The following is a 13,071-nucleotide window of genomic DNA, read 5'->3' on the forward strand; positions in this document are numbered from 1 at the left end:
CGGTCCGGTCCGGTCCGGTCCGGTCCGGTTCTTGCCTCCCCCGTGAGGGTGGCGCGAAGCGCTGCGCCCGGCGCCCTCTCAGGCGGGGCGGCGGGAGCCGTTGGCGCGCGCGCGGCGGCGCGGCCGTTAGGTCGCCGCCCGTGAAGCGGCTGCGGCGCTCGCGGCCGAGGGCGTGGGAGCGCCATTTGGCAGCCCCCGTTCCGGGCCGGCGCTTGGGAGCCCGCGGGAGCTCGGGGAGCAGCTTGGCTGAGGCGCCGGCCAGCATCACTGCGGCCCTGCTTCACCCGAGGAGCATGGCGTCAACCATCGCAGTCCTAGAATTTCGAATAAAAGAAAATCTAACTTACTTTTCGTTGCAATTTAATGTCTTTCTCTAAAATACGATGATTCATTGTCATTAGCAATTACTTCATACAGAGTCAGGATCAACGTTGAAGCTATGGAAATACAATTTACTTTCTATCACAGTTGCTTATGGTTTGTTGGCGTGTTTTAGGATGGCTGAAAACCGGACTGCTCAACTTCCCCCACTCGTGCCTTATGACCGGCCACTGCCTGTGGAATACTGCTGCGCCCTCCTTCGCGGGTAGTGTTCAATACTTTCCTGTAAAACAGATGTTAGGTTGGTTTCCCTATACTTTAGCAACACCAAAACACTCCCCAAACCCCTGCCCTGAAAACTTTGTGGAAATTCTTTTGAATGACCTTTAATCAAACAAAAGAGTTTAACAAAAAGAAATGAAAACAATCCTGCCTGTTTTGGGACTTGCCTGAGACAGTTCAGGAGAAGGGAGAGATTGATTGCCCTTTTGGTTTAGAAAATATTTATTCAGTACTTACTTGCCTAGTTAGCATCCTGTCGACCAGGTCCTCTGATCTGTGCATTGCAAAGAAAAATGGGCTGCATCTCCACCCTCAGAGGCAGTGTTACACTTGGAGTCATTTTGGAATTCCTGCAACCATGTGTTCCCATGCAGGAAAGGGGGCTGGCAGAAAGCTATCSAAGTACTTTTGGCCATTTGCTTCCTCTATTAATGTAGTGACTTTATATGATGAATGAGTAATGTGATACTGCGAAAGTGTGGATCGTGTACATGTTCATTTCCAAATGCTCAGATTCACACTTTTAGAAATACATAAAGTTTATTTGGGGAAGAGCAGTTGAACCTACTTGCAGTTGCAACTTGTTAAATTAATGTTGATGTGAATATCACTATTCATTTATAAACTTACGAACTAAATCTCTTAAATGCATGATGAAAGATGATATTATGGAAAATGGWTTCCAAATGGGAATAATATATGGAAATTATGTGTTTGTGTTATATTTAGATAAATTACTGAGAAAAGACTACATCTAGAGAGTATACAGTAAAACCCACTTCAGGGGAAAAAAAACATAGATCAGGCTTATGTTTTCTTAACCAAATTATCTTTGAAATAAAGAAAGCTAATACAAAGAAATCTATTTCACCTTCCTAAATATTTACTTGAGGTAATATGACCAGTAGTAACTCCTACAGTCTTTAAAGGTAGTTCAGAGCTCTCCTAACTTTTAAGAAGTTTTCCAACTCAAATAAATAAAAAATAGGCAAAAATGGTGTTTAATGTTCCAATTCTGTAGGATAAGCATTAAATTTAAGACATGTATTACTCTAGTCTATTTTTTCTGAAAGCAGGGCCCAATAAATCGTATTCAGTAAGAATTCCTAAGGAAAYATTAGGGAAAAAATAATTCTCAATCTTTTTTCATGTCCTTAAAGCTTTATGGCGTCCTTGACAGGTCTACTTTACACTTTAACTAAGTCATGCAACTCTGAATGAACAGTGCAAACAGTATTTGAAATTTATTCAGTATCTAACAGACCTAAAACCCAAAAAATTACACATACTTTTCAAGCTTCAAACTACTCTACAAGATCTGTATACATCATCCTGCATTGAAAGGATGTCATATAACATCTATTTTGTCAGGGAGCGCAGTGTCCCTGCACGAATGAAACTGAAATGTAAACATACAGGATTCTGCAAAGCTTTCCCTGAAAATGGTAACAAGTAGACATGATCTGCGAGTGAAGTCGTAAGGACTAGTAAGGTGGTGTTTTACTGTCTGTTTGTGCTTCCCRAAATTTGAAATGTTTAAGTTATGCATCTCTGTGCTGAAAGTTTAGTCATGGTATGTTATATATGTCTGCCAAGAAAGGTAACGGTTCAGCACCACACTTTTAGAAGATTTATCAGTAAGATATGGTAAAACTGTGTTTGTGGTAAATATTTCTGAAATATCTTGTATGAAGATTGGTTTTAGACAGCATCCAAGATAAATCCTGATTTTTATGTATATGAGAAAATATATATAGATGTTAATACAAATATTTCAATAAATTTGGTCTAAGTTGACCTTTGTATTTTGAAACTGTAGTATTCTGTACTTACTAAAAATTAACAAAATTATGTAGAGCTATTTAATACTTCAACTAATGTATCAGTTAAGTATTACAACATTAATATTCAGTCAATAGAAAATGAAAGTGTACCCCTTTATTCTGACCAGCAAAATATTTAGTTGCCCCCCACACAAAGATGAATACAGTTGCTAACCAGAAAGAATTCAAAACTAAGAAATTAATCTGAAGATACAACAAGAAATACTATCTCTTTCGGAATTTTCATAGCAAACAGGCAAAAAATGAACATCTTCCACAGTGACGTAACAATTATGAAATCAAAATTATTTTTGAACAAATTATTTTTCTATAAAGAAATTCTTGTAGGAACTTGTCTTCTGATGATGAGAGAAAATTTCTATCAGATCTCTTGCTTGGTGTGGTTACAAATCCTTTTGGCATGAGACTAATACATGCAGTCTTAGCTGAGAAGGTAAAAGTTATATGTGATCTTCTCATATTTAGTAGATTACTGTGGATTACGGATATATACTATGAAATATATTCAGCTGAATTAAGTGTATGGTTAAAAATACATATATGTATTTATTCCTGGAAAAGATTCAGAGAAAACATGTTAATTCAGAGGTGTTTTATTCAAAAATTCTTATCACCAGAATCAATGTAATACTTACAATAACATTTCATAAACTGTTTATCCAATCACATTTTAAAATTGAATATATATATATAAAAATATAACCTAATAAAATCATTTTAAATTTGATTTAGGATGGAAAGTATGAGTTGAAAAGAAAACCATAGCTTAATAGCTGTATTTGATATCAATACAAAATTACTTTACTACTATATCCACATATTTCTTTGCAAGATTTGATCTAATAACAAGGTGACTTCAAATGTAAATTGCTCTCTTTGAACGTACCAAAGGCCTTTGAAACAAGTTCATAGTTGCTGAAAATATTTCCATGTTTTATTAACATATTTATTACATCACTAAGAAACCCCAAATGCAGCAGCCTTGTAAGTTAATTTTCTGCTTATGCAAACAACGCTATACTAATTTAATGCACAAGCAAAAATCCATGCAAAAAAATTCTACTATGAAGAAATAAACTGTTACATTTTCAAAGTATTTGTATTATAACGAACATATGTTTCCTTCATGGACTAGAAAGGGCCACTTAAACCTGAAAATGTTTTCTGCAGTCTGAAATGCTACATTAAATCTTCATGTACTTTGCAAAAGCCAAGAGTCAAATTAGTCATTATTAATGCAAAAAATTTGAAGGTCAATGCATGTAAGCATAAATTTTGTTACAATTTTTAATGGGAAAAAATGTGCTGAAATTCTAGATACCATAATCATGTGAAACAGTAGTAGCACTACAGACTCAAAACCATTATTATAGAGTCTGTAGTCAAATTTTCTACAGTGGACTTGAAGAACATTGTACCAATTCTCAATAACTCAAGAGTTAGTAATAGATAAGCTTCAGAATATACATCATGTCTCACCCAATGTGGGTGATCAAAAACTTTCTACAGCATTCATTTATCATCCTCAATTTAATACACTGGTTTTGTTAATGTCCTTAAAAATATCAACCACTGCCAGTCAACAAATGCTACATCCCTTATTAGACAAATAAAAAATAACAAACAACTTGGCAATGAACTAGATTTGATCATAATGTTATATTGCACTTSCGAATTAGAAGCTAGCGATTCAGTACCAAAGAGTTCAGGTCCTTCTGAAGTCAATGAGAATTACTGGAGCTCAGCCTGTGATCATGCTCCCAAGTGTGGCATTTCTTTGTGATAGGTTGCCCCCAACCACCAAACTAATGAGTTCCTCCTACCTCAGAAATAGATAAATGAAAAAACCCTTCTTTCCAGAAGGCTCAAAAATCTGCAGGCTGCCTCCTTCCTTTTAATTTTGAATTTCCACTTTCCTTAAAAAAAAAAAAAATTTTCTCATTAACAGAAAACAGCATTGAACACAAGAGCCTAATTCAAAGCCAGTTGAAATTAATGTCAAGTTTTCCACGGCTTCATTAAACTATAGACTAGCCTCAGCCTGGACTGAAGGCAGAAGCCGATTAGATTTTCACTGGGCTAATGCTACCCTGTGACTATTTGTAAGGGTGTGAAATAATACTGCAGCACCTATGCCAAGATAACCAGCAGCAGACCAGAATATTGCAAAAAAAATCTAATCTCTCATTCCCTCAAAAGACAGCCATGCTGGAAGTCTTCTCTCATTCTTCAGGAACACTTGCACAGTTCTCTGCATTTTTCTGAACACAAATCTATTGCTATATTGCTTTGAAAATGCAACACGAATCTTTCAAAGCACAAAGAACATGCTGAACACAGCCGAAATATTTTCAAAATACACCCGTGGAAGTTTACCATGAAGACTATTTAAGCATGGAAACAATTTTAGAAAGTATTGAGTATTAGAAATGTTTGCTTGAAATTTATAAAGAAAGGACAAATATTACAAACTTTCTTAATGTTTCATAAGCATTATGAATCAAAGTGGGGCATATATGATCCATAAGCTTGATACTAACATCTGTGAATGTTTCTCAAATATTTCAACTTATGTTGATAAATGTATCCCATGTTTGACTTTGCAGTCACACTTAAGAGTGAATTCAGATTTTGGTAGTGTTTCTTGAAAGAAATGTAAACATATAAATTCCGTTCCTCTCTTTACATTTTCTAAATATTGTCAAATATAGTACCAGATAATACATATTTTGCAGTATAAATCACCTTTTAATACGCATCATGAGATGCTGCAATAATTGCAAACTGGACTAGTTGTAGAATTTTGTAATTTGTTTACAAAAGATCTAGCTCTTTAAAATGTTACTATAGAGTAAAATTACATATTTGCTGATTTTATATACATAAAGCTATGTTTATGTAAGATAACTCTCTCAAAAGAAGATTAAGTCAATTACCTATTACCATACTTGTATTTTATTATACTTGCAGTATGTATCTTATGCACATCAGTTTTGACTTAGGGGCATTCATTTCACTCCAAAATACATTTTAAAGGTTTCTTTAGAAGTTTCCACATCACTAAAGTATTTGCTATAAGAATGTATCAATGCCTGTAAGTCACTGGGAAAACTATAGTAACACAAGTGCATATATATACACACTGTAATCTTATTGTTGTATATAGCATATGAAACCAAAGATTTCTCTTCAACTTCATCTCCATTTAGGAAAGCACTCTGTTCTGAATCTTTCCTAAACTCAAATGTAATTTTAAATTGAATCTGGAGTGTTATATCTATGTTCATTAAGTAATCTGTATACTGCAATTGCCTATGCTACTGTATTTTTTTTTAATAATTAATCTGGAAATTAGTGGACAAAGAGAAGCAATTATTTTCTAGTAGAATGTAACAATATAAAACCATTTAAGTCTTACTTATCATAATTTCAATACACAGAAGGAACTTTCCATAGCTACAGCAGTTGTACCAAAAAAGTACCTTTTTATCCTGAAACACAGCAAAAATTTTCCAGTTGCCACAATAAAATTAAGATGTGGTTAGCACTAACATTAACAAGGCTGTGGTACTCTGTCCACATGTGAGCAGAAGGGATTTTGACCATGCTTTCCCCCACCCCTATCTCCTTATAATGCCTAGATGTGCAAGTAGTCTACTGAATTTCAAGTCAACACAGTGTGTATGTGTAACAAAAACACACATGCAGGAATTAGAGCTCTTACCTGTCTACCAACAGTGTCTTAAACCTCTTAACTTTCTAAAATTAAGACAGAGTAAAAACAATCCTCTTGCATATAGATAATCAGTTGGCAACGTATGTGAACTAAAAGCCTAGAAGTCTGTGAAATGAATGTATGTTTTATAAAAATCACATTTTGAGGCAAGGATCAAAGCCTGACTCCTGAGTCTTGTCTCTATTAGTAGTTACAATACTAGAAGTAAGGGCAAGAATGAAACCTTGACTGCAATGAAGATCTTGAAAAGTCAGTGGAACTAGAATTTTGCCCTATACCCTCTCATATAAACTAAATTTAAAGAAATTCTCTAAAACAAAAACATTTAAATGGATAAATATGCAAGCCTATATCTGAAGTACAAACTGGTCCCAACATTAACTTTGTGTTGTCTCCCTTAATGACTCAAGTGCCATCACAGTTTAGTGAAAAAGAGTAGACTTAACAGTGAAAGTCATTTGTGTATATTAAATCTCAGAAAGTACGCAGAAATGAAAGTTGAATAGAACTGTTCATTTCAGATAATTTGGGGTTTACTGGGCTTTGCAGTATTTATGGGACAGCTGCACCTTTGGAAAATAAAATAATAATAATAAAAAAAACAAAACCAAACCAAAAAGAGTTTTTGTCCCTCTAAGAGTTTGTTAACATAGAAACCACACTGGTATAATTATAGTAGAAGTCTTCCTTTTTGTATGTTGCTGCATGTAAGGAGTTCATATGGTAGTTTATTCTCTTTTTTGAATGGAGAATAAAGAAATCTCAAGTAAAGTATGCCTACTCTTAAGATTTCTGCAGGACAGCTACAGGTGGTTCCAAGCCAACTAACTTCCTAACTAGCAGTTACATGGTTACCAGAATACATACAGGCCACCTTCTTGTGTTCTTTCATAAGTGTAAGATGCTATTTTACTGGACCAATACTGAGGGAAGTAAGCTAAGAAAGATTTAAATTCTTGGCTTTAACTCACTGAAGTTTACTATATTTAAAAGCCAACAGTGAAACAGAAAATACTTAGTGTCTTCTCTGGTAATGAAATGGAGACTTTTGTGCAAGATAAGTATTAAACAAGCTAAATCAGCCTTTGTTAATCAACCCCTTTCATATTGCTGGCTAYACTGCTTCACTGACAAGCTAGCTGTTCTTTCAGGGCAGGTGGCAGGGCAGGGGCGAGCACTGCTAAAGTACTGATGTAATCTAGATATATTTTGCCGGCAGATACTGTAGCTTAAACAGTCTCTGTAGCACTCAATGCTGCACTTTGAAAAGGTAAACTACAGAACGTGCAAACTATTAGCAGCTTCCCCAAGGTGCATCAGGTAATCTGTCACAAATATTCCCTCTATTCCCTCTCTGTTTTGCCAGAGATGGAAGTTCAGCCCAAGAAAACACAACTTTAAGCTCTGTGGAGGTTTGATCTGTGGGCATGAAGGCTACCGGTTTTCGTATCAGACATGTCTTTTGGCAGCTGGAGTCCAACATCTTGTCCCTGGCAGTACCTGAATTGATCCATACTGCCAAGAATTGTGTGTGACACATCTATCCTGCTCCATGGAAATAGCACAGTCTTTGGATCTTACCCTGCATCCTTCCACTGCATCCCCTATTGAGTACAACATCCCCAGTTTTCTACCTCTCACTTCTGTTTCTATAGCCTCAATATCTAAGGTAAGAGACCTAGGATTCGGAGAGTAGTATCTGTGAAGTCCAGAGGGGAAACAGGAGACTGCAGAATAGTAAGATCCCAGRGGACAGATGACTGGGCAGAAAGGGGAACTGGGATGCACAGAAGATCACGTTAATGATTCCATTGAATAATTTTTCATATTTTTTGAGCAGGAGGAAAAAAATCATCAGCAGAATTAATGGGTCAAAGAATACCCTCCAGCTTTGTAAAACAAGTTATGCTTGTTTTTGTGCAACTAGCTTTCATCAGCTAGGAAATTAAGTGTAGTGTACTACAACAAAAATCGATCAAAACATGTAATCCAGCAAGTATCTATGGAAGCTGCTGTCTTAAAGAGTATAAATGGAATCTATGTAGAATACATGTAAAGCCAGTCTGTGAATTGAGAAAACGTGTGGTCTCCTACATCCCAATAAGCAAAATCATAGCACTACGTATTACTTAAATTTCTTACACACATATCAGTGCATATGCATTAGTCACATGTGTCAACGTGATTAATACAAAAGAGAAGATTTATATATATTGCTCTTATTTTGCAGGTGCTGATACCTTTTGAAATCAGCAACAGCACAGTCATGAGTGTTTGCTCCTTAAAAGGGAAACCAGTATTTGTAACAATGACGTGGGCTTTTAAAAGTTTCAGAACGTCTTACAGATAAAACTCTGCTTAAGCGTCTGAYGTTCCTTCCCCATTCTCATGAGGTTGCAGTTGTTCTCTTTCTTGTTCTTCTTGAGGTGGTCTCACACGTTTGAAGAAGCCCATCTGTAATTTGAAGAACAACAAAAAAATTCCGTGACCCTGCTTTTCAAAATATAGGCTCACCCTTTATCTTTCTCATTGCTTTTTCATCAGATCTTGTTATTTGAATATTTTTCTTTTTCCAGGTTTTAGTCCTCCAAAATCAATAAATACCAACTGGAAAAATTAAACTGAGTACTTCAGCACGATCACAGACCCCATCTTTTATTCCACTTCTGAACAAAGCTGAAAATTTTTAAAAATTTATCCAGAAAGTCAGATTCAGATGATTAGGAAATTAAGTTATTTCTGCAAGTGGCTTGCACTATTGGAAGTAATACATCACAAGTAGGAGAAGAGAAAAACAACATAAAACCAACATTACAGTACTTACCCTGTACATAACAAGCACTAGAACAGCCAAGAGCAGTAATCCTGCTAGGACAGCCAAAATTATAACCCACACTGGCACAGGCATAGGCTGTGGTTGAATGCCCCATGTAATATTTGTAGTAACCTAATAGAAAAATGCAGTAAATCATATTTTGCACAGCCACGACAGAGTGAGTTCATTCATGCAGTTTAAGTACATATTTAAAAAGTACATGCTATAATGGTTAATATAACCCTAATCCAGCATCAGTTAATTTTTCTCTGCAATGTCTGTACAGCTATAGGCTAACAGAAAATGCATGATGGCATGTAGGCTTTATTGACCCATATTTAATACAAATTTCAAATTGATTAAAATTATGGGAGGTTTTTTTTCAAGTCAGTGATAGCTTGGCAGCACGTATTCTGTAATGTTTGATGATTTTCAGTGTATGCATAGAATTCTGGAAATGTTTGAAAAATAAATAAAAATAATTTAGGACTTTTTCCTTCTTTCTTAAAAGGCAGTATTCCTCAAAACAAAAATCAACTCCACAAGGCTTAGGAGGTAAGAAATAATGTGTGTTAGAAACCATATTCAAAAATAAACACTCTCTATCCTTTTTTCAATCCTTTTCTTAAGATCTTTTATAATACAGTGCCTACTAAAAACGTCTAATTTGACAGCCCCATAGAGTAACCCATTTCTCTCCTTGTGTGTGCACCCAGTCTCCTTTCTCTTAGGAATTCTTAGGGCACAGATTATTTTTTTGTTCCACATTCATATAGTGCATAACATAACATGAACATAGTCCATTATGCAAGCTCTATGTACTACTACAACAGAATAAAATTTTCAAGTCAAATATTTATCTACAAAGGGCATTAACAAGATAATTAGTACTGTTTTCCATCACTTCTTTTTCTGTTGGATCACTTATGTCTTTAAAGTTCCAAATAGTCCATGGCTGAACTCTAGTTTTGAAACAAAGTATTTATTTTGCCCTCAATTTATGTTTATAACTGAAACTAATAGATGAATCAAATAGTTCATAGAATTGGCACTAAACCAAGCCACAAGCAGCTATGCAGCAACAGATCTATCCCACTGAATAAGAAAATAAATCTAAGCATTTTTTATTATTCTTTATTGCTGTATTAATTTCAAAGTAATGCTGTACGCTAACTCAAGCTAGACATAAATAACTTACTATTGTAGAATTGTGGATATCTTCAAAGGAAAGGTTCTTATAAGGAAACTCTATAACATTGAATGAAGCAGATGATTTGAGAGAATAAGAGTGATTCTGATTTTCTTTCTGTTTGAGAAAAACAAGATTAGTATTGCATATGGATGTAAAATTACTTGTATTTCTGAAGCAGGGACAGACTACACATAAGCACTCACATTCATGAAAGTTTGGGTCCAGAGGCGAGATTTTAAATATAATATTGCACTCTTTCCCCTTTCCAGGTGGCCAACTTGACAGACTATCTTTAAACAATCAGCAGTTCCACAGCCCTGTTTATAAAAATAGGAAGAACATTTCAATGATAAATATCTTCAAAGAGTCATCAATAACATTACTTTTTCATAAACATATTTCATTAACTATTTTCTAGGCAGGACTAGCCTAATAATTGTAATACTACAATTATTTGTAGTAGTCCATAAGTATGCATTCAGAAAAGTATTATGTGAGCCAATTTTAGACTTTTTGGATCCCAAAGCTGAAACATCTGACAGCAGTTTTATGGTATGTATTTTATTTACATATTTAGGAAAAGATTTCTGCAGCATGGTGGGGGTGAGTTCTGATCTATTGCCATCCCTCCATATAAAAACAACACAGGTAGGTTTTTTTTAGAGGAAAACTAATGGCAATTGACTGTACCACCTGCCAACCGTCACATGCTCTGCTCCATGYAGCAAAAGACTTCAAACAAGATGATTGACCTAATCTATAAGCAATACTTAAGACTTGGGTAGTCTGAGCAGCATTTCTCAATCACACTTCTATTAAAGTACTTCTGATAACATGGATGCTAGACTGTCAATACCTGAGGAAGAAAGTAGAGCAAAACAAGGCTTTGTTTTCTAATTGTGGTTTTAGTTATACTATAAATAAAAGCACTGTACAGTGTAAGTGCAACTGCCAGTATAATGCAACTCAACAGAACGCATTACTATCAGTGCTGTATATAACCTCTGAGGTGAGGTCCTGCTGAGTCATTAGGATGATCAGGCAAAAGTCAAGCTCACTCTTGTATAAAAACCAAACAAACATATCAACCCACCCTTCAAAATTGGACTTCCATCACTATTTTCATTTTCTTTCCTCCGCACCCTTTTTTCTCCTCTCCAAATCCTAAATATTTCTGGGATCAGTGTTTGGGCCTTAGTCCCAATGCTCCATCTAAACTCCCAAAGCATTTCTCTCAGCTGCCTGCCCATCTTGTCCTGCCCAAAGCAAGGGAGCTCATTTTTGCAAGTACGGTTACAAAAGATAGTGATACAGTAATGTATTTACTTCATAGTACAGTTATTTCCAGTCTTGTGTGGAAAGAGGAGGGACAGGTTCTCCATGTACCTAAGGGCAGAATATCCACTCATCAGCAAGGAAGTGCATTCCTGAAATCAGCTGTAATTTGTAGCTAAGACAATTGTAATACTTACCTATTTCATCCTAGTTATCCTCTTTTGTCACACTTCCCCTACCAAAATATCACTTTTCCAACTTAGAGAATAGCACAATATACAAGACTGACACTGAATGAAGTGCTCCGTTTGGTCTTTTTTTTTTTGAAGGACATAAAACTAGTAACAGCACAAAACTCAAGGCATATGCACTAGCAGGCTGCATAGTGCCTACTCTGACTACCCTGAGGAAAACTGATGCATGTGGGGGAGGGAGAGGGGGGTGGACCAGATCCAGAGCATATGACTTTTTGTCTGTTATTCTTTCAAATACAGAAAAAACTCGAAACATTATTTTCCAAAATGATGCTGCCTCTCATGGAGCTCTCATCTCTTCGTTAAAAAAGCAACTTGTAATCAATGTATTAATGCTCAAAGCTTACCAAAGTATGCACGTCTCCCTCAATGGCAGTTACATCCCTTCGACTGATACGATGATCGCGATTATCTTCCCTATTAAGTGTTTCATTCTTGTCCTCATCTTTAGAAGCAGAAACCTAGTATACAAAAAGCAACCCAAATAACTGATAATTCTTCTATTTAGGTACCTGTAAACTTCAAAGTTAAACTACTAAGTCAAGAAAATATATACCTGACCAGCTTTCTCTGTTTCTCTTAGCTAATATTTGCAATCTTCAGAACCTAGCTTCATCTACAGTTGTAATTAAAATGTTGTTATTTGTTGCCTTTTCTAGATCATTGATGCAGATTTCTAGTAAGACCTAATGCAGAGTCTTAATTATCATAATTCTCCATCCAATCAAAATTTTTTCACTTGTTTATAGCCCATAAACCAACTCAATTAGTAAAGTGTTTTTTATTTTCATGCATAGAAAGAACATCAAAATAGTCTTAAACCATGGTAAAAACTTGAATTTTACAATCTTCTATTAAACATTTTTCCTCAACATTTCAAAATTTTTAACTCTGAAAAAAATAGCACTAGTACGATACTGATGTACCATGTACTGATATACATATGTGCCCATGTACAGACACATACAAACATACAAATTCTTTCAGGAGGGCCTTGAAACAGAATACAGTAGGTTTCATAAATAATTTCAGTAATTCCTTAAAAATTTCCAATGTCAATTTGCAAATTTACATATGAGACTATGCAAAGCCAAAGTAATTTTCCTCTACATAAGAAATTTATAAGAGAAAACATGTAAGAGTTGTAAAAATGTATTATTACAATCATATAGCAAAAGTACAGGAAATTTGTATTTGTATCTATGCTATGTTTTCTGATTATCAAAAATGTATAATACAAAATAATGATTTCCTTCTAGGAAATAAATCCAAGAAAATTTACAGAAGCAACCTAGAAGTGTTTGGAATGCTTTAGTTCAAGACCAGGTAATTCTATTGCTTCCAATTTAAAA

The 13,071-nt window shown here is 35.3% G+C and overlaps 1 protein-coding gene across 1 annotated transcript in view; it reads right to left on the reverse strand.

Annotated features, from left to right (window-relative positions):
* Positions 1 to 3,024: 3,024 nt before the first annotated feature.
* The window catches only part of ITGAV (integrin subunit alpha V), a 45,924-nt gene continuing 35,877 nt past the window's right edge, over positions 3,025 to 13,071 (reverse strand). Inside the window, exons 26-30 of the mRNA XM_085321128.1 lie at positions 12,067 to 12,180; positions 10,394 to 10,507; positions 10,197 to 10,304; positions 9,008 to 9,130; positions 3,025 to 8,637 (exon numbers count right to left, since the gene is read on the reverse strand). Of these exons, the coding sequence (XP_085177254.1) occupies positions 8,542 to 8,637; positions 9,008 to 9,130; positions 10,197 to 10,304; positions 10,394 to 10,507; positions 12,067 to 12,180 (555 nt within the window). The 3' untranslated portion in view covers positions 3,025 to 8,541. The remainder of the gene's footprint in view (positions 8,638 to 9,007; positions 9,131 to 10,196; positions 10,305 to 10,393; positions 10,508 to 12,066; positions 12,181 to 13,071) is intronic.

This window comes from Rhea americana, unplaced genomic scaffold (genome assembly GCF_003343005.1).
Source record: "Rhea americana isolate MKP2758 unplaced genomic scaffold, rheAme1 scaffold_12, whole genome shotgun sequence".
NCBI classification, from domain to species: Eukaryota; Metazoa; Chordata; class Aves; order Rheiformes; family Rheidae; genus Rhea; species Rhea americana.